Genomic DNA, 22,889 nt, shown 5'->3' on the forward strand with positions numbered 1-22,889 from the left:
GAATTTACCCGCTCGCGCGGACTTTTCAGCATTTTCTTTCTTCTGCCATGTTCCCCCCCACTGTTCCTTGCGATCATTGGAGTGTCCTTGTGCATTGACCCCATGTTCATTGTTAGGGCTTTGAGCCGGGGTCTGGCAAACAATATGGGGGATCCGTGATCATACGGTTTCGGCTGTTGCGTTTTTCATTTTTTTTCCGTTTCCCTGCTCATGCCCTTGCTTTAGTTTATCCTTCCACACCGCATTCTGCGCCGTTTCCCACCATTTAATACCTTGTTTGATCTCCCCCGGTCCTTTGTGCGCTGGCTCTGGGGAGGTGGGCTGGCCTGATTCGACAGATAAGGTGCCCATGGACCCTGCCAGGCCCTCTTCGGCCTGTCGTCCATAACCGGGATCCCCGCTGGGCACGTCTGGATCGGAAGCCATTGCCATTCGTTGACCCTTCTGCAGGTTTGCCTCGTTTCTTTTTGACGTCGGACCAGCTAGGCTGGCAGGTGCTCCCGGCTGGTACCGCCTAGGTACTTCACCAGCCTGCCTACCTGGGCCCAATGTGCTTGTAACCATTACGTATCATGCTGCCTAGTACCTGTCTCTTTGTGAAGTCCTCATCTTCCGGCTCCTACTTCGGCTTGATGCCTATTGGCTCCTTGGTGTATTATCTGATGCCTTGCTTTTTCTATTGGTGGGGACGAAAGGACCTTCGCAACTCCCGTACTCTGGGGAATGCAGGAGCGTCCGACTACTGGAAATGCTTACTTCGACTTTTGGTCTGACTTTTTTTCTGTCGCCACGCTTAATTATCAGATGCCACTGGATGGTAGTCCGGGACAACTGCTAGTGCTCGACCAAGTGGGTGGCTTAAATTCGACCTCCGTACGTACGGGGCTCATGGAAACAGGATGGAAGAATCTATGCGATATTGGTATCATTAACATTACTATCCTAGGTGGGAATATCTCGATGTAGCGCACACTGCTCCGTACACCGTACACCGTACACCGTCTATGATCCCGCATGGTGGTGGAGTCACTTCGCGGCCAGGGGTACCCCCCTGTCCTCCATTAGCTCAGTGAGACTGCGCTCAGATAACTCGGGAAGGAGCTTCACGAGGATGACTTCTATGATGGAATATATTAAATGCTTGTTGCAGTAATCGTCCGCAAAGAGGTCGAGAACCTCCTCGATGGCAGCGAGTAGGAGCGACTCTTCTAGGCCGCAATCTGCGGGTGAGACAGTGGATGGCGCTCGGGGAGAGTCCAGCCATGGCGATTCAGGTTCGCTGGAGCCGTCCAATCGCTCTGGGCGATGTTCGATAGGAGCAGTCGGGACACCGAAGAAACGACGTGCGATTGGGCGAGGAACCCGGGACAGAATGCTGGCCGCACAGCGTCGCTTGATAGAAGCGACGTCGGGTGTGGAAGGCCGCGGGTCCGGCGATAAGGGCGCTGTGGCCGAGAGACCAGGCGAGGAGACGCTACTGCAAGCGTCACTTGCGCCAGCGGTGTCGCTAACAGGGCCTTTCGTTATAGGCGGCGTTGGAGGTTGCACGGACAGATGCGGCGCCGAAGCCGCGGTGCGACCATCTGCCGCCGTGGACGCTGGACGGGCGTTCAAAGGGAAAAGCGCCGCCCGGGTCGCAAGAAGCAGGTTTGGCAAAAGAGCGGGGGTAAGAACATAATCCCGAATGGTCTCGTGAAGGAACCTAGTGGAGAAAATGTAAGAAAAAATAAATAAATAATAACGATTATTAGGTTCGAGGTAAGGCAGTCAACTCGAAGCGGAAACAGAAGGAGTCGGGAGTCAAATCACACGGGCGAGGTCCGCGATAGCTCCGAGGTAACAGATGACAGCATTCCAGACTGTGGAGAAGCGGTTTGTCCCGTCAAAAGAATCATGACAGTCGCCGTCAGATAAAGTGAGCAAGTGAAGGCGCACTAGAAGAGGGATCTGCTTGGCTAGGGGCAGTCCAGGAGCTTGGGCCAGCCATTGCCAGTCGTGAAGATGACGACAAGGTCGACGACAGGGGGCATGAAAGCCCAGAATTCGTTCATCTATCTTGCGCAGGACCAAGAGAAAGATGACGACTCAGGCGTTGTTCGGGGGAGACACATCCTGGGCTACTCCGGTAGCGTGTCTGAACGCACCATAGGGCCCCCGGCGAGCCATGGCCGGGATCCAAACTCTGGAAAATTCGGGGCGACCCCGGTCCCTGATTGGGCCAAAAATGGCGAGCAGAAGGAGCATTCGCCCTATCCATGCAAATCCCCCAAGTCGTAAAAACGCTCGCTCGGCCAATAGGTGCGTGATCGTCACGATTCATTTTGGGAAGCCCATTAGCGTTGGTCTGTGGGCCAGGACCTCGATTACGCCCATTGCCAGGGGCAGGGATAGGCCATCGCCCCTCCATTTAACTTCGAGGGGGGGGTGTCGACCAGGTGGTAGTGCGATGGTTGCTTTTTCTCTGATTCTTTGTTCGATCGATGCCTCGAGCATTGTTTGACTTTGACTGCCCATCGGGCCAGATTGTGCACGGCAAAGCTGGAGTTGGACGGGACGGAAGGGCCGGGCCAGCCCACGGCCCAATGTGACTGACTGACTGACCCATTGCCAGGAGTCAGTCGCCCAGGCAAGATCAACGGTATGTCCGATACCACCACGGTCGAAGGATGGCATGACCAGCCCATGTCAAAGCTCCGGCACAGCCAGCCCACCAAGCACCCGCGCCGCCACGGGGGCCGGGGGGAGGAGGTTAATCAGTTAATCAACGGAAATTGATCGAGAGGCCGCACTGGCCGTGCGAGGCCGTCCTGCAGAAGCCAGAACAGCAAGCCAAATGGCGCCCTGTAACGACCGGTACGCGCCCCGTAAGATAACCGTACGCGCCCGTCACGCTTCGTAATGACCAGACGGCCAGGGGCTGGGCGAATCAGGGGCGGGGAGCGGGCTGGCACTCGGTCCCCAGCAGAGGCGGGGCTACCCTCCTCCACCAGATCAAGTGATCGTTGCAGCATGCGCGCAATGCGCATCCCACCTGCATGTTCCTGCTCCTGCTGCCCGCCAGGCCGCCAGCCTTCCCCATCGCCAATGGCTTGCTCCCGGCCATAGCACCAAACGAGTAACGACACACACTGGCCTGCGCCAGCGTAGATCATGGTTCGGAGATCCAACCGTACCGCTTCTCCACAGGTTGGAAGGCCACACGCCCTTTAGGATCGCGCCGTCTCGCTCTTCGAAACAGCGATCCGAATCCAACGGCCATCCATGGCCTGCGGTTGTGACTGATGATGGAGGGGGGGAGGGTTTCGGGAACTCAAAAGGAGAGGTGCGACTCACCTATCAAGAACGCTATCGGTATCTCCCAATCTACCTGGACCGGCCAGGATCAGATACTGGATCAGTGCGAGCATGCCCCCCAACCAGGGCATTCGCCGAGGTACATCCATCAGTTGCGAGACCATGCCATATAATCGGTAGTTCAGCACAGGGCGCTTCCCAGAGGTGGTGCACAAGGAGGGGGTGTCGTCTGCGTCGCTGGTTGGAGCACAAGATGTCAGGGACGAGGTGACCGGAGGGGCGGATGCAACGCGAAACACGCCGGTCACGATGAAACGTAAGGTCACGTAGATCATGTAAACATATTGTAGCACTTGCCAGATCCAGTCGGGGACTCGCACTTGGGCCTGAGACGAATGGCCCTTCGAAAGTTCTTCTTTAGAAAGGAGACCGTACTTGTGAAGTCGCGATCGCTGACGCAGCGTTGCCGTTGCCGTTGCCGTTGATGTTGCTGTTGCTGTTGCTGTTGCTACACTGTCCTCTTTATCCTTGCGCCCTGCCATCTCGACCACCTTCGTGATACTTTCCCACAAGAACCACCCTTCACTGACTTTCCCGGACACTGCATTACCAAGAACGAGATCTGCCAGGATATCGCCCAGCAGGGTCCGTAAGCAGGCATTTTCCAAGTCCTCTGTCGGGAGTAGAACTGACAGTGCTCCGTGCACCAATAGCTGTCGATATATCGATTCGATTTCTTGTTGCTGTGCGATAGCTTGACCATCAGATTGGTCAGGAACCGGCGAAAGGCCTGGGTGCGGGTTCAGAGCATGATAAAGCTCGCGGAGTGAGGGAGAGATCTGGGACGACTCAGACTGCTGCTTCGCTAGTCTATATGCTATGCACGACCAAGAATCCAGTCAGCTCATGCCTCCCGATGATCGGAAAAAGAAACGGGTCAAATAAACAAATGCAAATGCTTACACGTTATATGTGTCTCAATTAAAGCAGGAATCTCGTCGAGAAACAGCTGTGCAATATCGACCTCGCGCAACCTCTGCTCAAGGGCACGGGTACAATGCGCAATGACCTGAAGGACCTCGCTGACAAGCATCTGGTCCGATGTGATCTTTGAATACCAGGTGAATACAAACTCCTTGACAACAATAGCGATAAGTGCATAGAGCTGGCGATCCACCTCGTTCGAGCTCGTTAGGGGAGGCAGCAGATCTTTCGGAGGCTGAGGAGTCAAGGCACCTCCATGATTACCTGTCTGGGGACAGAGGACGCGTCGAATCAGAGCGATAGTTGCCTTGTCGCTCGTCGCATTGACCGGATCCTCTCGGCTGGCATTTCGAAGTGGTTGCGGGCGCGTCGAGACTTGAGCAAAAGACTGCGAGGTCGGGGACGAGGGCACAGCCGTCGATTTGGAGCTGGAGGTCGTTGGGCCAGCTTTGAGATGCGAAAGCGGATGGAGGCCCGGGCGGAGAGGGTCGCTGGTCATCTCATCGCAGGAAAGCAAACAGGACGGGACAAATAGAGTAGAGAGTTATACGAGCTATGTACAGAAGAGACCAAAAGGAAAAGAACAGATGGGGAGAAAGAATCTCAGGACGAGATTCCCATCAGGCAGAGGGCATCGAGCGAGCTGGGAAGCAAGTTCCAGCTGCGGCAACTGCGACGGACTGCCGCGCATGACGCTCCTGCCCCTACCGCATCCGGAAGGTAGGGCTTAGGGCTGCGCGGGGCCCGTGTCCGCCGATAAGCCTTATCGGCACGCCGTTTTCTTATCTGGAAGAACTCCCCGCATCGCCTTTTTCGAGTCATCACCGTCTTTTCCCCTCTCCCCGCCATCCCCCGGACACTCAAGACAATGGCTTCTACAGTAGACACGCCAATCCCCTTGTGGCTGGACTGCGATCCTGGTAGGTTTTGTCCCCCGTCCCCAATCCCCCATCTCCCCCCGGGTGTCCCTTTTGAGTCAAGCGTGGCTTTGCTGACAGGTCCCCAGGCCACGATGTGAGTGTAACCGATGACTCGTACGCAATTGGTGTAGAAGATTAACCGCTCGAGATCTTCGGCACATGCTCTAGGACGCCTTTGCCATTCTTCTTGCAGCCCACCACCCCTCGTTGAAACTTCTCGGCATTACCACCATCCACGGCAATGCCTCTTTGGAAAACACCACCATCAATGCCACTCGCGTTCTAGAGGCGATTGGCCGGCCAGAGATCCCCGTCTATCCAGGAAGCAAGAAGCCTTTCTGCAGACCCGCGCTCCATGCGCCCAATATTCACGGTAAGCCTCGCTCTCCACCCACAGCGGGGCCCTCTGAGTAACCCCCGTGCGGATTGCAGGTGACTCTGGTCTCGATGGCACTGAGCTCCTGCCCAAGGCCTCGAGAGCCCCGATTACGGACCAGAACCCCATCCTGGCCATGCGGGATGCCCTCATGGCGCAGCCCAAGGGTACCGCCTGGGTTGTCGCAACCGGAACCCTGACCAACGTTGCCCTGCTCTTTGCGACTTTCCCCGAGGTCGGAGAGCACATCCAGGGTCTGACAATCATGGGTGGCGGTGTTGGTAATGGGTTCACCACTGCTCCTATGAGCCGACTTGTGGGCCAAGAGAACCGGATCGGTAATGTGACCCCTCTGGCTGAGTTCAACATCTACGTATGTAATCATCCTTTTACTTTCTTGTCACCCATCACCATCTCAGTTCCTGTGTCGATCCTGACGGCGTCTGATGCAGTGTGACCCCGAGGCCTCCCAAGCCATCTTCAGTGACCCTGTTGTCTCATCCAAGACGACCCTGATCGCCCTCGACCTCACCCACCAAGTGCTTGCCACGAAGAGCGTGCGTAACCTTGTCCGGCACGGCGTGGATGATGCCTCTATTGAGCCAACTACTCTTCGTCAGATGCTTTATGAGCTCCTTATCTTCTTTGCATCCACTTACGAAGAGGTCTTCGGTCTCGCCACCGGCCCCCCACTCCACGACCCTCTTGCCGTGGCTGTAATCTTGTCGACCCTGAACCCGCTGTACGCGAAGAATCATCCCGATCAGGTCCTGAAGTTCGATGAACGGGACGGGGAGCGCTTCGCTGTCGATGTCATCACAGATGGTCTCCATGGAACGGACGTTGCGCTGGTGGGCTCCCTGGGTCGCACCGTCGTCAAGGATACTCCGAATGCGGTCTGTATTCCTCGCGGGGTGGATCTGGATGCCTTCTGGAACATGATCAACGACTGCATCAGACGTGCAGATGAGTGCAATGCCGCGCGCAAGGCGTGAGTTAGTTTTGATACCTGAACCGTTTGGCCATATTCTTCCAAATAGATGACATAATTGAAATAGACTTTGAGATTAATTTGTTCAAGAGTATATAGAAGCGGTAAATAGAGGAGTCAACATACAATTGCAAACTGTTGCATAGATTAACATGGCGACATCAAGCATCCACGCTATGCTAGATAATACAAGAACATGCCCCCTAGATGATATTACCACTCCCGGATCCCCCCGTCGGGTCCATAGAACTCCTTCGGCGGCCAGGGCTCTGAATTCGCTGCTAGCTGTCTGACCAGCTCCTCGTTCACTTCAATTCCCAATCCAGGAGCCGTCAGAGCATCTACGTATCCATCTTTGACTGCAAATACATTTGCATCCTTCACGTAACTGGTGATATCATACTCGCCAGCTTCGGTGTTGTAGTGCATTCCCAGACTCATTTCCTGAATGACAAAGTTCGGCGTCGCCAGGTCCACCTGCATACACGCAGCCAAGGCGATGGATCCCAGGGGACAGTGTGGGGCAATAGCAACATCGTAAGTTTCGGCCATGGAGGCTATCCGCCGTAGCTCTGAGATCCCTCCGCAGTGAGCAATATCAGGCTGGAGAATATCCACGCTCGCATCTTCCAGAAAACGTTTCACATCCCAGCGACTATAGAGACGCTCACCTAGGGCGATGGGGCAGGAGACCTGATCAGAGAGTTGTTTGATGGCTTCCGGATGCTCAGAGAGGAGGGGCTCTTCGAGGAATAGAGGGCGGTGCGGTTCGAGGGCTTTAGCAAGCTGTTTGGCCATTGGTTTGTGCAGACGGCCGTGGAAGTCGAGAGCAGCATCTAGGCCAAGGGCTTTGACGGCCTTGAGACGTTCGACAGAGGAGTCCAGCGCACGAGGAGAATCAAGCCAGTTCACGTCCTCGGTGGCGTTCATTTTAATGGCTTTGAAGCCCTGCGCGAGGCGCGCTTTGCCGGCTGCTTCAACATCTGAGGGTCTATCTCCACCGATCCAAGCATAGACGGAGAGTTTGTTCCGGACCTTGCCTCCGAGGAGCTGGTGGATGGGAACACCGAGTCGACGACCCTTCAGGTCCCAGAGAGCGATGTCAATGCCTGATATGGCTGACATAAACACCGGCCCCCCGCGGTAGAAACCAAGGCGCCAGGCCATTTGCCATACGTGCTCAATGTCACTTATGACTTGATGTCAGTTACCTGGCTAGCAAAAGGAAATGGTGGATGCGTACTCGGCTTCGTAGCCTTGGAAGCGCTTGCAGAGGGCATTCAAGGTGCCTTCAACAGCCTCGGTATGACCTTCGAGAGTACTCTCTCCCCAACCGCATTGGCCTTCCTCATCGACGATCTTGACGAAGAGCCATCGGGGAGGGACGCGGAAGTACTCAATAGACTTGATCTTGACCATGGTGGGCGAGTGTATCCAGAGGTCAATGACTGGATTAGCCCAGTGGTAGGGGAGCGGTAGAATACATAATAGTCCAATTGTGAGGAGAGTCGGAGTTGCTCCGTCAGCCAGGCCGAATTACCGACGAGTTGGAGCATCGCAGAGGATGGAGAGGGGCCTCAGATGGGGCATCTTGGCGGCTCTGCAGTAGTTGCAGGGTCCTCAAGGATAAAAAGGGCTTGGCTCCAGCTTAGAAAGGTTTGTTAAGGCCATATCGTGCATTAGCCCAGATGATATAAGCCCCTGGATGGACTGAAGTTAGTTGTATCCAGCAGCAACATTGGATCTAGCTCGGGGATGAAGAAGGGATCGGCTGATCGGATGATGTCAGGGACCAGATCCCGATCAGGAGGAGAAGAAGAAGGAGAAGGAGGCCGAAGAAACCCGGCAGAGAGGAAGGATGAAGAAGAGGAATAAGATGAAGCAGATGAAAGAGAAGAGAAGAAGGGGAAAAGTGACCGGGGAGAAGGAGTGGATGACGGGCGCCCGATGAGGCAACCCAGTGACATGCGGCTTTCCATTCGCTCTCCGACTTGTGCTCCTCTTCAACCTCGTCTTCTTCTTCTTCTCTTCTTCGGCATCGCCCCTCACCTCCCCGTCGCCTTCTCCCCTCCTCGAGTGTCTACACAGTACGCTGATCCCACTACGATCTCTTTGACGTGGGCTTTTTTCTGGGTCATCGCCCGGTGCATACCCTCGCCCTCGTCCACCATCACGCTCCCTCCTCCTCCTCCTCCTCCTGGCGGACTGCCTCTCCGCCACCCAACCTACCACCACTGCGCTCCACCAGATCATGCCCCCGGTCAACTCGCCTTCTGTATGTCCCTGCTACTCTGTCAATTATGATCGTCTCCGGTGCCTCGGAACGCGTGGCACGCTGACGAGACCGAGTATTTATGCCGAGTCCGTCGGATGATCCTAAGCATATTTGCCGACGCTGCTCAATGTCATCATCTGATGACAACAAATAAGTTTCCGCTAATCTTTTCTTTTGATCGCAGGACCCCCCCGCTCAGTCGTCGTCCTCTGCCTCTTCCCTGCGACCTTTGACCGCGCTCTCCATCCCCGTTCCCTCTCTCCCCGCGGCGGTGTCCGATGACACCCATGATGATAACGTGAGCTTTCTACGCTCTCGTGTGCGCTCCCCACCCGACTCGTCTACTTCGCTCAGTCGCCAGCGCCGTCGTCGACGACCGAATCTTTCCGATCTCGATCTTGAGCCTATGGATCTAGAGGACCCTTCCAATTTGCGCATCGAAATCAACCGTCGCATTCCCATCGTGCGCCGTCAGCGCGACGGCTCCGGCAACCCCAACCCCAATAACCTTCCCAACTACGAGGGCCAGATGTCGAACCCACGCTCGGTTTATGGCTGGGCGCCTGCCTCCGATGATGACGATTATGATGTGGGCTTTGAGCCTCTGCACGACAGCAACACCGTCTCCTGGTTCGGCCGATTTTCCGATCGCTATGCGACCGCTCGCCGCCATGCGCGCCGGGATGCCGCCGGCCGAAGCCCGACATTACCGGATGAACCATCCGATAGTAGTTCCCATCGCCAGAACGAATCGCCAGGATCGACAACAGAGGCTTTTCTATGGTCAGCACGACGCCAACCGCGGAGTTCACGGACGCGCACGCTTCACGACTATCTATTAGACAGGGAACGGACTCTCCAGGATTCCGATGAGAGTCGAGAACGACCAGGTCCCACATCGGCCTCGCGAGCGTATCGGTTCATGCCCGGCACCCGCGGCGAATCGCATCGATTCCTTACTCACAATGACCTACGGGCGCGGATCAGCGCCCATCGACAGCTGCATATGGAGAACCCGCCAAACCCCCGGTTGAAAGAGACTATCCGGTACCTCGATCGCCTGCGATTTTCGACGTCGTTTGAGGAAAGTCTCACTTCAGCAGCCGCAGGGGGGTTTGTCAATACCGATTTTCTGGGCGGCAACGAAGATGATTTCATACTGGACACCACCTCGATAGCGCCGCCCCCTGAGTGTTCATGGCTCCGACCCGGCGTGGTCTTTTCAGGCTCGCAACGGGCTGCCAGCAGCGCGAACTCGATCTTCGCACGGATACCCAGTCCATCGACGTCCCAGGACCCAGTGATCGTCAATGGGAGCGATAATAATAATCGCATAAGTGTTTATACCACGACCGGGCGACGATATCTTGCTAACAATATATACAACCTGGGAAGTGGGAAGGATGAGAACTGGCCCGTGAAGGTCACGATACACAGCATAAACCCAGACGACATGACGTTGTCAGGGACCATGGAGGCATACAACATTCCGGACAAAACAACGCCGGCTCATGATGCACATATTGTCACGTATCTCGAGGGGGAGATCATTGATTTCAACACACACACGCTGGAGACGAAGAACTTTAAGGCGGATGCCGAGATCGACAGTACATATTGGCGGGAGTTGCAGCCGTTCAAGGACTTGACGGACGAGGAAATGACGCGAAATCTCGTCAGTCGGAAATGGGTAACGGAGCAGTTATCCCGGCGGTGGATATTGATGCGATGGAAGGGTGAGCGAGCTATCCGATCGGGACCGACTATTGTGGTGCTAATAGTATCTAGAACGCTGTTTCATCACACCCACTGATTCTCGACAAGGACTGACGATCTCGGGGTTCTACTATATATCGTTAAACCGGCAAAGTGGGCAGATCGAGGGGTTATACTACGACCCCGGGAGTTCGCCATACCAACAGCTGTCATTGAAGCCGGAGACAAGGAAAATGGTGTGTCCGTCGTATGGATTCCGCTAGTGGCAGCGGCCTGTAACCTTTATTTGGCTGGTTTATTGGCGTACGTTACATGTTTGCATAGCCGGTGTTCTCATACCAGTGATATCAGATTGCGCTATATCCAAGGCACAGCCAATAAACATCTTAACCATCATACCTACACGCTCTACAACGCAAACATATCAAGAATACTTACTACAGAAGGGAAAAAAGAAAAATATTTCCAGAGCCCCATGACCCGATCGATTGAATCCACGCTATCAAACCCACCAGCGACTATCTAACCAGCCAGCCAGCAAGCAAGCAACCCCCCACGACAATAAGCAAAGGGTGGGCATCCTTGCACCGAGACGACAACCACCCCCTCACCCCAAATAAATATAGATCCAGAGTAAGAAAGGTGCGAAACAAAATCCGAGTGCCGTAAAACCAAATTCACAGCAATTCTCACAATATCATCCCATGAATTCCCGTCCCCGTACATAACACCCTCACGTAGATTCCCATCGAAAACAAAAGTCACAGCCCACCGGAGGCGAGATCAGCTACCAAACGAGCAATTTACTGCTCAGTCTGGAAGTAGTTGAGGAGGACGGAGCGCTCCTGGGACTCCTCACCCCAGTCCTTGACAACGACGCAAGAGCAGTTGACGACCTTGCGGGCGTTACCCTCACGGTCGAGCTGGCCTGTTGACACACAAAATCCTATTAGCATATATTCTCTCTCTCTCTCTCTCCACAGACAAACCCTCAAAAGGTTCAACCAGAATAAGGTATTTAGGGGTGACATACAAAGACCGACCCACTCGCCGAGCATCTTTCCATCGGGAACCTTGATGAGAGGGATCTTGTGCTCGGAGCAGAGAGCAACAACGAGCTTCTTGTAAGCCTCCTCCTCGCAGCCCTCGTTCAGGACACACATATGAGCCTGACGACGGTCGAGGGCCTTGGCGGCCTCACGAAGACCACGGGCAAGACCGTCGTGGATGAGGGAGATGCGGAGAACACCCTTCAGGGCATCGAGGACGGACATCTGGCCACCGGCGCCAGCGTCGGCCGAAACCTCGACCTCATCGGCGGCAACGGGGGGGTTGGATTGGGTCTCTTCTCCGTCCGACTATTTCATTCCTTGTCGTTAGTGATCATTCACATGGAGTATTGAGTTTATATGCAGCGCAAGGAGCAGGGTGTGCCCACCATTTTGTTGGTTGTTTGATATGACGAGATGTCGGATTATCCTCAAAGAGTCGAGGTGGTGTACTTGTATAGACTAGTGGTGGTGTGGTGGTGCGGCCAATTTTTTGCTCCGCTCGCCTAAATGTGTGCCCTACGGATCTTACTAATCTTTCACGTGACGGTTCGTCATGTTGATAAAGATATGATAGATAACTGTCACGTGACGGTTTTGTGGTTACAGAATACGGATACAGTGTGCACATCAAGTGAAACTTATCCAAGCATCACACATCAGGTATCATAGTCATACATCAAGAATTCACCTGTACAGGCTAGCGTCAAGCTAAACAACCGCTGAGCAGAAATTAGACGTATGTACTAGGCCGGCTGTGTCCATAGCCGTTAGTCAACCCGTTTCCTCCCAAAAGCCCTGGCGCCTCCTCGATATGCGGGCCAGAGATATGCCCATTTGCCTGCGGCAACTCAAGCACCGGCTGCGGCTTGGGTTCCTGGTCAATGTGCATCTTCAGCAACTGTATGTCCAACCCATGAAGGTGTGGTATGTGGGGAACGAGATCCATGAAATCGGACAGCTAGAAGAACCGTCAGACTTTTGATCAGAAGAGCAGGGCCAGACACCACGTACCTTAACCCAGAATACATGCTCCATCTCGAAGTATCTGGGCCGTGCTTCACTATCCTTCTGCATGATCTGTTCGAAGGAGGAGCTGAGAAACTCCGTCTCCTCGGCTTGAACCAACATCCTTCGCGTGACACGCCATAGGTTCATTCGCTGTGTGGGCGTCGCCTGGCGCTTCTCCCAGGTGGCATACTGCGACAGCTGTAGATCATTCGTCGCCAGCAATGGTGCGACTAGGTAGTTCGGAATCCATTTGTCGTCAGCCACAGCCGCTCCACAGGACGGGTCAAGTTGCTGAGTTTCAGCTGTGACCACGGGCATGAACTTCTTGAGCCATACATGGCTCTTCGCCTGGGGATCATTTGAGCCCACTAGATTTGCTGCAGCTCTGAGTCGGCTGGGGAGAGCATCGCGTCGGCGTTGTTCCTGCTCTTCCTGCTCCCTGCGCAGTTTCGCGAGACGCTGCCTTTCCTGTTCGAGGCGCCGCTGGCGCTCGTCCTCGACTTGCTTGAGCCGCCGTTGCTCCGCCTCCTGCCGCTTACGCTCCTCTTCTGCAGCCTTCTCCTGGGCAAGCCGAGCTTCTCGCGCAATCCGTTCCTCCTCCTCCACGCGGGCTTTCTCCGCCTCTGCAGCGAGGCGTTCTTCCTCGGCCTGTCGCTCTTCTGCAGCTTTCTGGGCTTCTTTCTGCCGACGCGCTTCAGCTTCGGCCTCTGCGGCGCTTGTCGAATCCTCCATAGGAATATCCTCCAGATCATGAGCCTCGTGCTTCTCCTGTTCCTCTTTGACAGGGTTCCGCTCGGTCACCTTTGATGGAGCATCTGGTTCCCGAGAATATTCTGGCTTGGCTTCTACAACATGATTGTCATCCTTGTGGCGGGATGTAGCCTTGATATCCTCCGAGGGTGTCTGGTTCTTCTTCACCCCGCCGTTGGTAATGTTTGGCGTGCCGTCCTCCGACAATACACGCCGCTTCTTCTTCTGAACGTCGCGCGAATGCCGCTCGACCTCGGTATCTCGAGACCGAGGCCGGTCGGGACTCACACTGCTGCGTCCGCGTTTCAGGGGCGGTGGCCCGGGCTTGGAGGTGGCGGGTTCGGGATGATCGGTGCGCGCTTTGGCATTGTCGTCTCTCCCCGGCATCGAGTCAGACGGAGGTACACTAGGCACTCTCCTATCACGATCCGGCGGGCGTCCAGCAATTAATCGCCTCCTCTTAGGGGCATCATCTGCACGAGTAGATTCCCCGTCCCTTGTGGAAGCCACCTTTAACCGGGCCGGGTCAAACCGGGGCGTGTCATGATCCGGAGCAACATGAACCACCTTTGGCCGAGCCATACTAGGTTTTTCTTTGGCGTGAGCCATGACTTCCCTCCTACGCTCCTTGGACAGTGCGTCTTTGGAAGAATCCCGCCGGCCGGGGCTCCCAACTGCTTTCCTAGGCCGGCCTCCGGGAGACGGTGATTCTCGGCGTCCGACTCGTTTGCGCTCCTTCTCCTTCTCACGGACTCGTCGGGGGGATGAAAAATCGGCTTTTCGCTGCTTCTTGCTTCGGTATTCATCGTACGCCTCGCGCAAACAGTCGTATTCCTCTTCCCAATTGTCGGCCCTGCGATCCCGGGACAGCTCGAAGTAAGTACGGTCCTTGTAAAGACGACGGGTCGGGTCAAAACTAGGTTGAGCCAGTAGAAGTTTGATGACTGGAAGGTTGCCTCGGCCAATCGCAGCCAACATGGGCGTGTTGTATCCTGGCTTCTGGGAACCGCTCTGCACAGGATCGGGATCAGGATCCGCATCGCCCATGCCGAGTAGGATAGACAACACTTCATCGTGACCACCCTTGGCAGCAGCGATCATAGATTCAGCATCAGCTCTTTGGCCGACATTGAGAATGTTAGCAACTCCAGCCATATCACCCTTTGCGGCGAATGCTTGTAGATTTTCAGGGGTAGCCTTTGTCCACAAGAGATCATTCCGAGTAGCCTCACTCCTGACACTCTTCCGTTTACTAGCGATACCGGGAAAGGGTGGACTCCGTTGCCCACTGACTGGTGGTGATTCACGTGGGCTGTTAATTGCAACCCGGCGTGAGGGTAGCTCCCTATTCCCAGAACTAGTTTGTTCCTCGGAGCGACGACTTGGGCGTGGGTTAGCCTTTGCTTCCTCGATGACTCGTCGGATCTCGTCAAAGTCCTCTGAATCTGAAGGTATCAAATCACTTGGCTCGTCGCCTTCGGCATTGACTGCGCGAGGATTTGCACCGGCCTGGAGTAAGAGCTTGACAACATCAAGGTGCCCGTTTTCAACAGCATCAATCAACGGAGTGTCCCGGTCAATGTTCCTGGTTTCCACCTCACACCCAGCCTCTAGCAGAAACTTGACAATAGATGCACAACCTTCAAGGGAGGCAATTTGTAGTGGCGTATTGCCTGCATTGTCGGCAACATTGAGATCCTCCGGGCGTTCGGCATGCCGTGCAATTGCAACGTCCAACTCCTGGGCAGCACAGGCACGTGCAAGACGAGTTCGACCATTTTGATCCCGCTGCTTCTTGTGGCCGGTTGGCCTCGCAGGAGACGCCGAAGCACCATCGACAGATGCAACTTTCCGTACATAGGCACTGGGCAATGGAGATCCACTCGTCGAAGATGACACGGACTGTCTGTCTTCAGAGCTCTGCCGCTGCACCCCTGAGATGAGCGGGGTAGGGGCCTTCCTCTTCCTTTGCAGATCGCTGCCGAGTTGAGGGCCAGATGCTGTCCGCTTGTGGGCACGAACCGGTGATAGGGATCGATCATTGGGGGTCGGGCGAGGTAAGGAGATGCCGTTCAAATCTCGTCGCTCGCGGTCGCGGGGGGCTGCCGAATGATGCTGACGGGCATTCCGACGAGCATCCGCCTCCCCGTCGACACTCTCGCTGAAGCTCCGCTTTCTTGACGTTCTGGGTGCGGATGTTATCGGATGCGTTGGTTCGACTTTACTCGGGACCGACTGCGGTTCCTCGGTCTTCTCAATCTTGACTATGGCGGGCGACCCCACCCTCCGCAGAGGGCTTGCCGGGCGCACAGGACGGTCGCGGTCGCTGGGCACATCACCATCCACCGACTTTCTCTTTCTCACATGCAAATCATTAGGAGGAAGGTCGCTCTCTGCAGCATCAACATGGTCATTTGCATCATCACGTCGTTTCGGCTCATGCTTAATGAACTTCCGTCTCTTCTCAGGCGACAAAGATTCACGGCCCGATTGGATTATGGTTTCTGCCTCCGAGTCAGCCTTGGGGCTCGGTGGCCCATCGCCGTCCCCGACAGCAGGATCTACCTCTTTGGCGGGAGCATCCTCTTCCTGAGCAACCGGGGGCGTGGCTCTCTTGGAAGGTGGGTGACCCAAGGTAGACTGGTGATTCACCTTGACAGCAAAAGCGCTTTGTCTGGGATCCAGGGAAGCTGGCAGGGAGGAGACAGCCTCGACATCACTCATAGCGGTAGCACTCGATTTCTGGGGTTTCTGCTCGTCATTTTCGGGGGCCGTGGCGGACAAGAGGACCCGTGGTCAGATACACCAGCAGTTGCGCGCGGAAGCTGGTGCTCGACCACGCTGGACGTAGAGAAAAGACTCCTTGTTTGCTTTTTACCGGACAAAGGATGGCTCCAGGACGACGGGGAGCAGGGGAGCGAGAGCAAGAGTGGTGGAGAGCCGGACTGGAGAGAGCGGAAAAAGGGAAGGAGAGGTAGACGACGAGGTGGTTGGATTCAGAGAGGGCGAAACGACGGCAGGTATTGACTCGGTCGGGACTCGGGGGACGAGTAGCAGGAGTAATTAATCGGATTCGGGAGCGAGAAAGGTGTAAGGGGGGAAGAGTGAAGGGTCGAGAGAACAAGCCGAGGGTTTGGATGGGGGGATGAAGGGGTGGGAGCAGAAGCAGAAGTGATGGAAGAAAGAAAAGATGAAAGATGGGAGAAGGTTGAAACGGTGACGGTCACTGGGATGGGCGAAATTACCAAGTAATGGGGGTCCCGTAGTGGAAGTTGGTCGCAGGCCCAGGGCGGTAGGAGTAGTTCGCCGTCCGTGAAGTTAGTTGGTTCTTAGTGGGTGGTTAGTGACCATTTGCTGGGAGGATCCGGAGGGTAAACTAGTAGGTAGTGGTAGTAGCAGAAGGGGGAGAAATAATAATCATCAAATAATAATAAGAAAATATAAAAACATAATAATAAAAAAAAAATATAAATAAGGGTAATCACAACAACAATAATCCTGATCTAATCACGCAAGTTGATGATTGCTAGAGCAGCAACGATCGTGAGTCGTCGTGGTCATAGTATCGCCCCGGGAAACTTACCACCACCGGCTTTGCCATTTGGCCACCGGCGGAGCAATGCCTTTCGCTAGTTGGTTAGTCATGGATAGTCGTCCCCAGTAAGGCCAAGTACGGTACAGAAAATCAAGGTACTAATGATGAATGGGTGGGTGGCCTGCTGCTGCTACTGTGGGTGTGGAATAATCGATAAATAGCTGGGAAGGTGACAATCGGCGACCCGTAGTACGCCCGTCCGAACGTCCGAAGCAGGGTGATTACGGCACTGCCTGCCTGCTCGATACGGTCGCGGACGGGATGTATCTACCCTATAACCAGGTACTAGTTGCGACTATGACACCTTGGAAAGGGACTGGGGCTGGAGATGGATGGATACCGGCTGCTTACCTGACGGTCTGACTGACAGACAGTACGTACCTTCCTTATCCTTACGTACAGCGGAGGGTGTCCCAGTAGTACGCCATCCATTGCCTTCGATTCATCCTCCGGCCATCATCCATCCAATCCAACCACGACAAGACAAGACCGACAGGGCCGACGGACAAGTCCAGCTGCAGCCGCGACGAAGCGACCGACTGGGGCAAGGCAGCAACTTGCCTGAGGGTCGAATCCGTCGACTCGCGACCCAGACCCAAACGATCCTGCGCGAAGGCCCAAAAGCGGGCGGGGGCGGTCAAGAACAGCGACGTCCGCCAGAGGTGGCGGCTAAACCCTCCCTGAATTTCCCTCTTTTTTGCCGTCTCATTTTTTTACTTTTCGCTGGTGCTGGCTTGCTGCGGTCTGAAACTCGGGCTCTGGAACGGAGAGTGGGAGAGTGACTGACGATGCCAGTCCCCTCCCTCGACGCAATTGGGCATTCCCTTGGAAGCTGCGTAGGCTATCAGGCTAGGCATCAGCTCGTCCCTTGGGTTGGCCAATTATTGACAGCCGAGCAACCCGCCCGTTGCCGTTTCCGGCCTAGATGGTTTCTGCAAAACTGCGCGACCCACCGGGAAGCAGCGATCTCCTCCTCGGCTGAGACCAGTCATCGCGAAGGATGCTTCCAGCTTATCGCCCCGCTTTTTGCCCCCCTTCCTCTTTGCTGGTTGCTGGTTGCTGGTCGCTGCTGCTGCTGCTGCTGCTGATGCGGCGGTGGTGGTGAGTGGTGAGTGGTTCTGGTTGGCGTTGCATGGGTTACTACCGGAGTCCCCGTCCATGGATCGACTAGGTGTACTTTGGAGAAAGGGGAGAACGAGAAGAAAGAAGCATCATTGAGAGTGGAAAGCCCGGTGTTCCGGAATGTTGGATTGACGTCTGGTTGGAGGAGTCGGTATGGGAACCGATCCAAAACATCCCTATTTTAGATACCGAGTATGCTGGGGTAGCACACTACTGTGTACTGTGTAGTGTGTACGTACACTCCCAGTCCTCCGAATATTTGGGTGGTTTATTGCATGAGGTGGGATGCTGCTCTAGTCTCAGGTCTAGCTGCTCCTTCTTGGCCTCTTCTCACGAGACCCTGGTGGATCAAACAAACACCGATTCCTACTCGGACGGGGGCGCCTTGTTTATGATTTATGACTGCTCATCTCGCTCATCCCCTTGGGTGTGGAGTGGCCGGTGGTTTTGTTCTCCACACCCGAGCATTTTGAACGTGTCGCATCATCATGACAGGAACCCGCGTAACCGTAATATTACCAGAGCCTCCATCTGAGTCCATCGCCATCTCCCACAGCCGGAAGGTGCGTCCCCCGGCCCGGGGGTTTATCTGGATTCTGGGCATTTGGCTGGCGCATCTGCCTGCCTCCCGTGGCTAGATACTGGCTAGATTCCGGACACGAATTCTAGTCGCTGTTCTCTCCCTCCGCTGCAGACCCCTACTCCGCATCGGTGGCGGGCTCTGGTCGCAATGGAGCTCCTCCCCAGGCTGGTGGATACGGTGCTTTCCTCCACGCACATGGACGCCATTGACGTCCTTCGAGCCTTTTTCCTTTTGGCATCCTGTACGGTATGAACAGACAGTTGAGATTCCAAAACTGAGTCAGGCGACTTTCAAAATGATACTCCTGGAAATAACTAAATCCAAAATATCTTAGATCCTGTCCGTCAGTATCCTACCAGACTCCCTTCACTCACGCTTCGTTCCTTATGGCGCTCGTGCAACCTCGACGGCCGACTCGGCGTCCTCACCCCCGGCGTCCTCGATCAACTCCCCGGCAGCATGCGCTCTCGATTATGTTGCCTCCTTGACAGTCCCTCACAGCTACTTTACGCAATTTTACGTGACCTCCGTGTTCGCATCCATCTTCTGGGCTGTGCAGCTCCTCTGTCAGGGAGCGGTGTTCCAGGTCTTTTCAACGAGGATAAGTCCGGAGCATTTTCAGAAGTCCATGTCGATACAACAGGTGTTTTTGTGCTGGGTGCTTATGCTCATTCAGGGTGCACGGCGGTTATATGAGTGCAACAGCTTCTCCAAGCCTTCATCGTCCAAGATGTGGTTCGTCCACTGGCTCGTAGGCCTTGCATTTTACCTAGCAGTGTCCGTTGCTGTGTGGATCGAAGGAGCAGGTACCACTCTGACTGACAGGTTAAGATAGCGAACCTCACTGATTGCATCCTAGGAGCGCTGCTGTCTCATAAGCTGGACCTCGACGATCTCAAGGTTACCATAGCTCCCTCACTCCGCACATTTGTCTGCATGCCTATCTTCTTACTTGCATCAGGCATCCAGCATGATTGCCACCATTATCTCTTCTCCTTGAAGAAATATACTCTTCCCACTCACCCAGTGTTTCGCAGGATCGTGTGCCCGCATTACACGGCAGAGTGTGTCGTATATCTCTCACTTGCCCTGCTGGCCGCTCGCAAGGGTGAGATCGTAAACAAGACACTGTTGTCCGCTCTCGCATTTGTCGTGATCAACTTGGGCGCCACTGCTGCCAACACCAGGCAATGGTATTTGCGCAAATTCGGCGAGGAGTCTGTGCGGGAGAGATGGAACATGATCCCTTGGGTTTACTGATCATGTAGCGTGAGGCCAGCGTGAATTGTTCCCGGCATGACTTGGGTTCACCGGCCGCCCAGGAATCTCGTCGTATTCCCCAGTTTCGCGACTTTGAGCACATCGCGATAAGTCAGGCTTATCCTAGTCTCCCTCTCCAGCCAACCGCACTCATATCTGTCTTGCTCCCTCAGCAAATCCCAGTTGCAGATCGATTCCGCGCCAAGCCCGTCATCCTTGGCGGTGTCTGCAATGCCATGCAGGAAATCGGTATAGATAGACTTGGTGGTAACGAGCAAACTGCGTCTCTCCTGCAAGATCCTATATGTCGGTTGTCGACCGAGTCCGTTTCCATCGCCGTCGTCGCTTTTCTGGTACAGATCCAGAACGATAGGAGCTCCCAGGCTCACCGTAGCTACAAGAGGGTAATAGGCGGCACCGTCTTCGTGGGGCATGATGCCCTGCCCCGGACGGTATTCGTTGACCAGGACATGGTTTGGGGCGCCGTGCGGGGCATCCGCAAAGATGCCCAGGGAGTCGAAGCGAGGGGTTATGACGGGTGAAACGAGCCAGGAGGGGAGCGGGGAGGCAATGAGGGCGTTGGAGTTGGTCAGGGCGGAGGGCCAGGTTTGAAGCCGACGGTGAGCCAGGTGAGTCCAGCGGGGTACAGGCGCCGTCGTTATCTACCATTGTATTTCATCAGTGCCCAATCCAGGAGTGCCAGCCATGGTGTGGCACCAAGCGGCCGAATCTCACCTTCTGGAGCAGGAACTCCTCTTCGTCCTCCGAGATGAAATCCGCAATGTAGAAACCATCTGCCGGCAATGGCTTGATGCGGGCGGCCTCGAGATCCGCTATCATTTGTCGAGTTGAATGGGGGGAGTGGGGAGCACACGGAGCAATTACCCCTGGTAGATGGCCAATGGACGACCCTATGGATGCATGAGAGGGGTCCGAGGTACTAGTACGAGTCGGCGATATCCAGCGGTTGATCTATCAGAAGGGAGTCCACCAGTGAGCAGGTTACACGGTAGTGAAACCCAAGGGGATCGGACCGGGTGAATGGCCGATCTGATCGGGCAGAATGAGAGGTGATGATGCAAGTCATGTCGTCACAATGAGCCGCGAGATCATCGGGGCAGTGGTACGTAATTCAGCGGGATGGCACACCAGTCAACGAGCATCATGACAATGCAAGGAGAAGAGTTGTGAAGGGGGGAGATAGATAATTCTTCCCTTTCTTTCCCCGCTTTCCTGTTGTTACCTCGGCCGCCAGCCAAGACCACCCCTGGTATGCTCTTCTCACTCAACCAGGATGTACATGGTAGCACAAGGTTCTGGAATATCAAGCCATGACTGCCACCATGATTGGAGTTGGGAAATGCCTCCCCTTGACAAGCTATACGCTAAGCTCGATTGGAGCCGTCCCTGTGAACTCTCCGAACGCGGTGCACCTTTGCACTGGGTATGGCAACACAGCCAGGATATGCTCAACCAACCCTCAAGACCGGTCTCGATTAAAGTCTGGTCGGTGTCACTTGAAAATCACTTCAATTCGTTGGGAAGGACATCCGATCTTTGGCTCCTGGCTAGGGAGAACATACCAAGCCAAATGGATGGGTGCTATACAATTATTAGGGTGATGCAGCTATAGACACAGATTATGAACCGGTCCAATCTTTAATGAAAACGGATACGGTGTCAGGGACCAGGAACTTGACATTCATTTACAGTATGGCTAGAAACAGGATGGCTAGAAATAAATAATCAATGACTAGTAGATCTAGAGGCAGCACTAAGCTCTATCTATATATTTCATACCCTCCGACGGCCCAAGAAAACTGAACCTAACCAGCTACTAGACAATAGTCCCATAACTACTTACTAGACCACTTACTGAGTACGCCTGTAGGAATATCCAGGAACCTTCCACAATCAATACCTCCTAGATCGTGCAAATCCGAAGAACATGCGAAAGAACCCGATGATCTCGTAGGATCCTACCCCTTGTATCCAGGAGCCATCCTACCAAAACCAGGCCGTTCTAGCCACATCTTCGCCTATATAAAGAGACCTCAATCCCACTCCCAGTCCTGATCCTCTCACAACATCCCATCCAGACTTCCAGGTCTATCCTATCCTATCCGGTCCGGTCCCAACATCCTCGACAATCCAAGTCAAGTCCAACAACACCACCACCAACCAACCCAATGTAGGAACTTCAATCTATATTTATACATCCCCCTCACCCATTTACTCCTTCTCTTCTCCCAACTCTCAACTCCCGAGCCTCTTTAGTGTGGAATACAGACAACACCAGAAAACAGAGACCCAAATACCTATCAACCCAGCTTCTCCCACAACGACAAATCCCATCCCCCAGCCATGGATCAGAGCCATCTTATCTACCCATATCCAACCCTACTACTACTCATAAGTACCCTGGATATAACCTCCCACCCACTCGAACGGAATTCCATCCCCTGACAAATCTCTCCTCTTCCTTCTCCCACCCAAGATCCGAATCCGTGAAAGTTGATAATGCAATTTGATACTTTTTCATCAAAGAGTGGGTTGTTTTAGTGACGACTTCACATTTGTCAGAGAGAGATAGATGTGGAGTATAGGTTTGAGGTGGGATGGTATTGGGAATGGGATCGGGTGCAGGGGAGATGGTTGTTTGGGGGTTTGGTACTTGGGTTTGTGTTTGGACTTGTATTTGTACTTGTACTTGTTGGGGTGGGTGGTGGGGGGTTTGGTATTGGTGGGGATGTTTAGGTGGAGAAAGAAGAGGGGAGAGGGGAGAGGATGGGAGAAGGGGTTGATGAGGAGGGTATCTTGATGGGATTGTTGATTGCGGGGGGGGAGGCTGTTTTGGTATTTTGGAATCGGGAGGTGGTTATGAAAGTGGAAGCTCAGCTTGGGGGTGGGGAGGGTTAGATTGGGAGGATGGAAGAATTTGTGTCTAGGTGGAGGAGGAAGAC

General features: G+C 54.5%; 7 protein-coding genes across 7 annotated transcripts; 3 read left to right on the forward strand and 4 right to left on the reverse strand.

Moving 5' to 3' along the window:
* Positions 1 to 763: 763 nt before the first annotated feature.
* BO94DRAFT_125709 (uncharacterized protein) lies at positions 764 to 5,198 on the reverse strand. The gene is made up of 4 exons (XM_025605606.1): positions 4,258 to 5,198; positions 3,334 to 4,171; positions 974 to 1,702; positions 764 to 909 (listed from the first exon to the last, which is right to left on the reverse strand). Exons 1-3 carry the CDS (start codon positions 4,775 to 4,777, stop codon positions 1,027 to 1,029), a joined length of 2,034 nt encoding a protein of 677 aa, XP_025472213.1. The 5' UTR covers positions 4,778 to 5,198; the 3' UTR covers positions 764 to 909; positions 974 to 1,026.
* On the forward strand, positions 4,963 to 6,674 carry BO94DRAFT_125574 (uridine-cytidine N-ribohydrolase). Its single transcript, XM_025605604.1, has 5 exons — positions 4,963 to 5,198; positions 5,285 to 5,292; positions 5,367 to 5,571; positions 5,631 to 5,947; positions 6,027 to 6,674. Exons 1-5 carry the CDS (start codon positions 5,147 to 5,149, stop codon positions 6,567 to 6,569), a joined length of 1,125 nt encoding a protein of 374 aa, XP_025472214.1. The 5' UTR covers positions 4,963 to 5,146; the 3' UTR covers positions 6,570 to 6,674.
* On the reverse strand, positions 6,674 to 8,146 carry BO94DRAFT_125611 (enolase C-terminal domain-like protein). The gene is made up of 2 exons (XM_025605605.1): positions 7,809 to 8,146; positions 6,674 to 7,754 (listed from the first exon to the last, which is right to left on the reverse strand). The coding sequence occupies exons 1-2, from the start codon at positions 7,982 to 7,984 to the stop codon at positions 6,779 to 6,781; spliced, it is 1,152 nt and encodes a 383-aa protein (XP_025472215.1). The 5' UTR covers positions 7,985 to 8,146; the 3' UTR covers positions 6,674 to 6,778.
* Positions 8,147 to 8,688: 542 nt separating this feature from the next.
* BO94DRAFT_619887 (GID4/VID24 family protein) lies at positions 8,689 to 10,951 on the forward strand. Its single transcript, XM_025616896.1, has 3 exons — positions 8,689 to 8,840; positions 9,025 to 10,576; positions 10,629 to 10,951. Exons 1-3 carry the CDS (start codon positions 8,817 to 8,819, stop codon positions 10,817 to 10,819), a joined length of 1,767 nt encoding a protein of 588 aa, XP_025472216.1. The 5' UTR covers positions 8,689 to 8,816; the 3' UTR covers positions 10,820 to 10,951.
* Positions 10,952 to 11,359: 408 nt separating this feature from the next.
* BO94DRAFT_580654 (putative histone deacetylase complex subunit (Hos4)) lies at positions 11,360 to 16,090 on the reverse strand (the record flags this gene model as incomplete). The annotated part of the gene is made up of 4 exons (XM_025615342.1): positions 11,360 to 11,484; positions 11,590 to 11,914; positions 12,345 to 12,566; positions 12,620 to 16,090. 4 exons carry the CDS (start codon positions 16,088 to 16,090, stop codon positions 11,360 to 11,362), a joined length of 4,143 nt encoding a protein of 1,380 aa, XP_025472217.1.
* A 2,377-nt stretch (positions 16,091 to 18,467) lies between these two features.
* BO94DRAFT_125933 (putative 3-oxo-5-alpha-steroid 4-dehydrogenase) lies at positions 18,468 to 20,076 on the forward strand. Its single transcript, XM_025605608.1, has 3 exons — positions 18,468 to 18,912; positions 19,001 to 19,472; positions 19,526 to 20,076. The coding sequence occupies exons 1-3, from the start codon at positions 18,814 to 18,816 to the stop codon at positions 19,924 to 19,926; spliced, it is 972 nt and encodes a 323-aa protein (XP_025472218.1). The 5' UTR covers positions 18,468 to 18,813; the 3' UTR covers positions 19,927 to 20,076.
* BO94DRAFT_125816 (uncharacterized protein) lies at positions 19,950 to 20,993 on the reverse strand. Its single transcript, XM_025605607.1, has 2 exons — positions 20,662 to 20,993; positions 19,950 to 20,588 (listed from the first exon to the last, which is right to left on the reverse strand). Exons 1-2 carry the CDS (start codon positions 20,764 to 20,766, stop codon positions 19,974 to 19,976), a joined length of 720 nt encoding a protein of 239 aa, XP_025472219.1. The 5' UTR covers positions 20,767 to 20,993; the 3' UTR covers positions 19,950 to 19,973.
* Between the last annotated feature and the right edge of the window lie 1,896 nt (positions 20,994 to 22,889).

Source organism: Aspergillus sclerotioniger, assembly GCF_003184525.1.
Source record: "Aspergillus sclerotioniger CBS 115572 chromosome Unknown BO94scaffold_2, whole genome shotgun sequence".
NCBI classification, from domain to species: domain Eukaryota; kingdom Fungi; phylum Ascomycota; class Eurotiomycetes; order Eurotiales; family Aspergillaceae; genus Aspergillus; species Aspergillus sclerotioniger.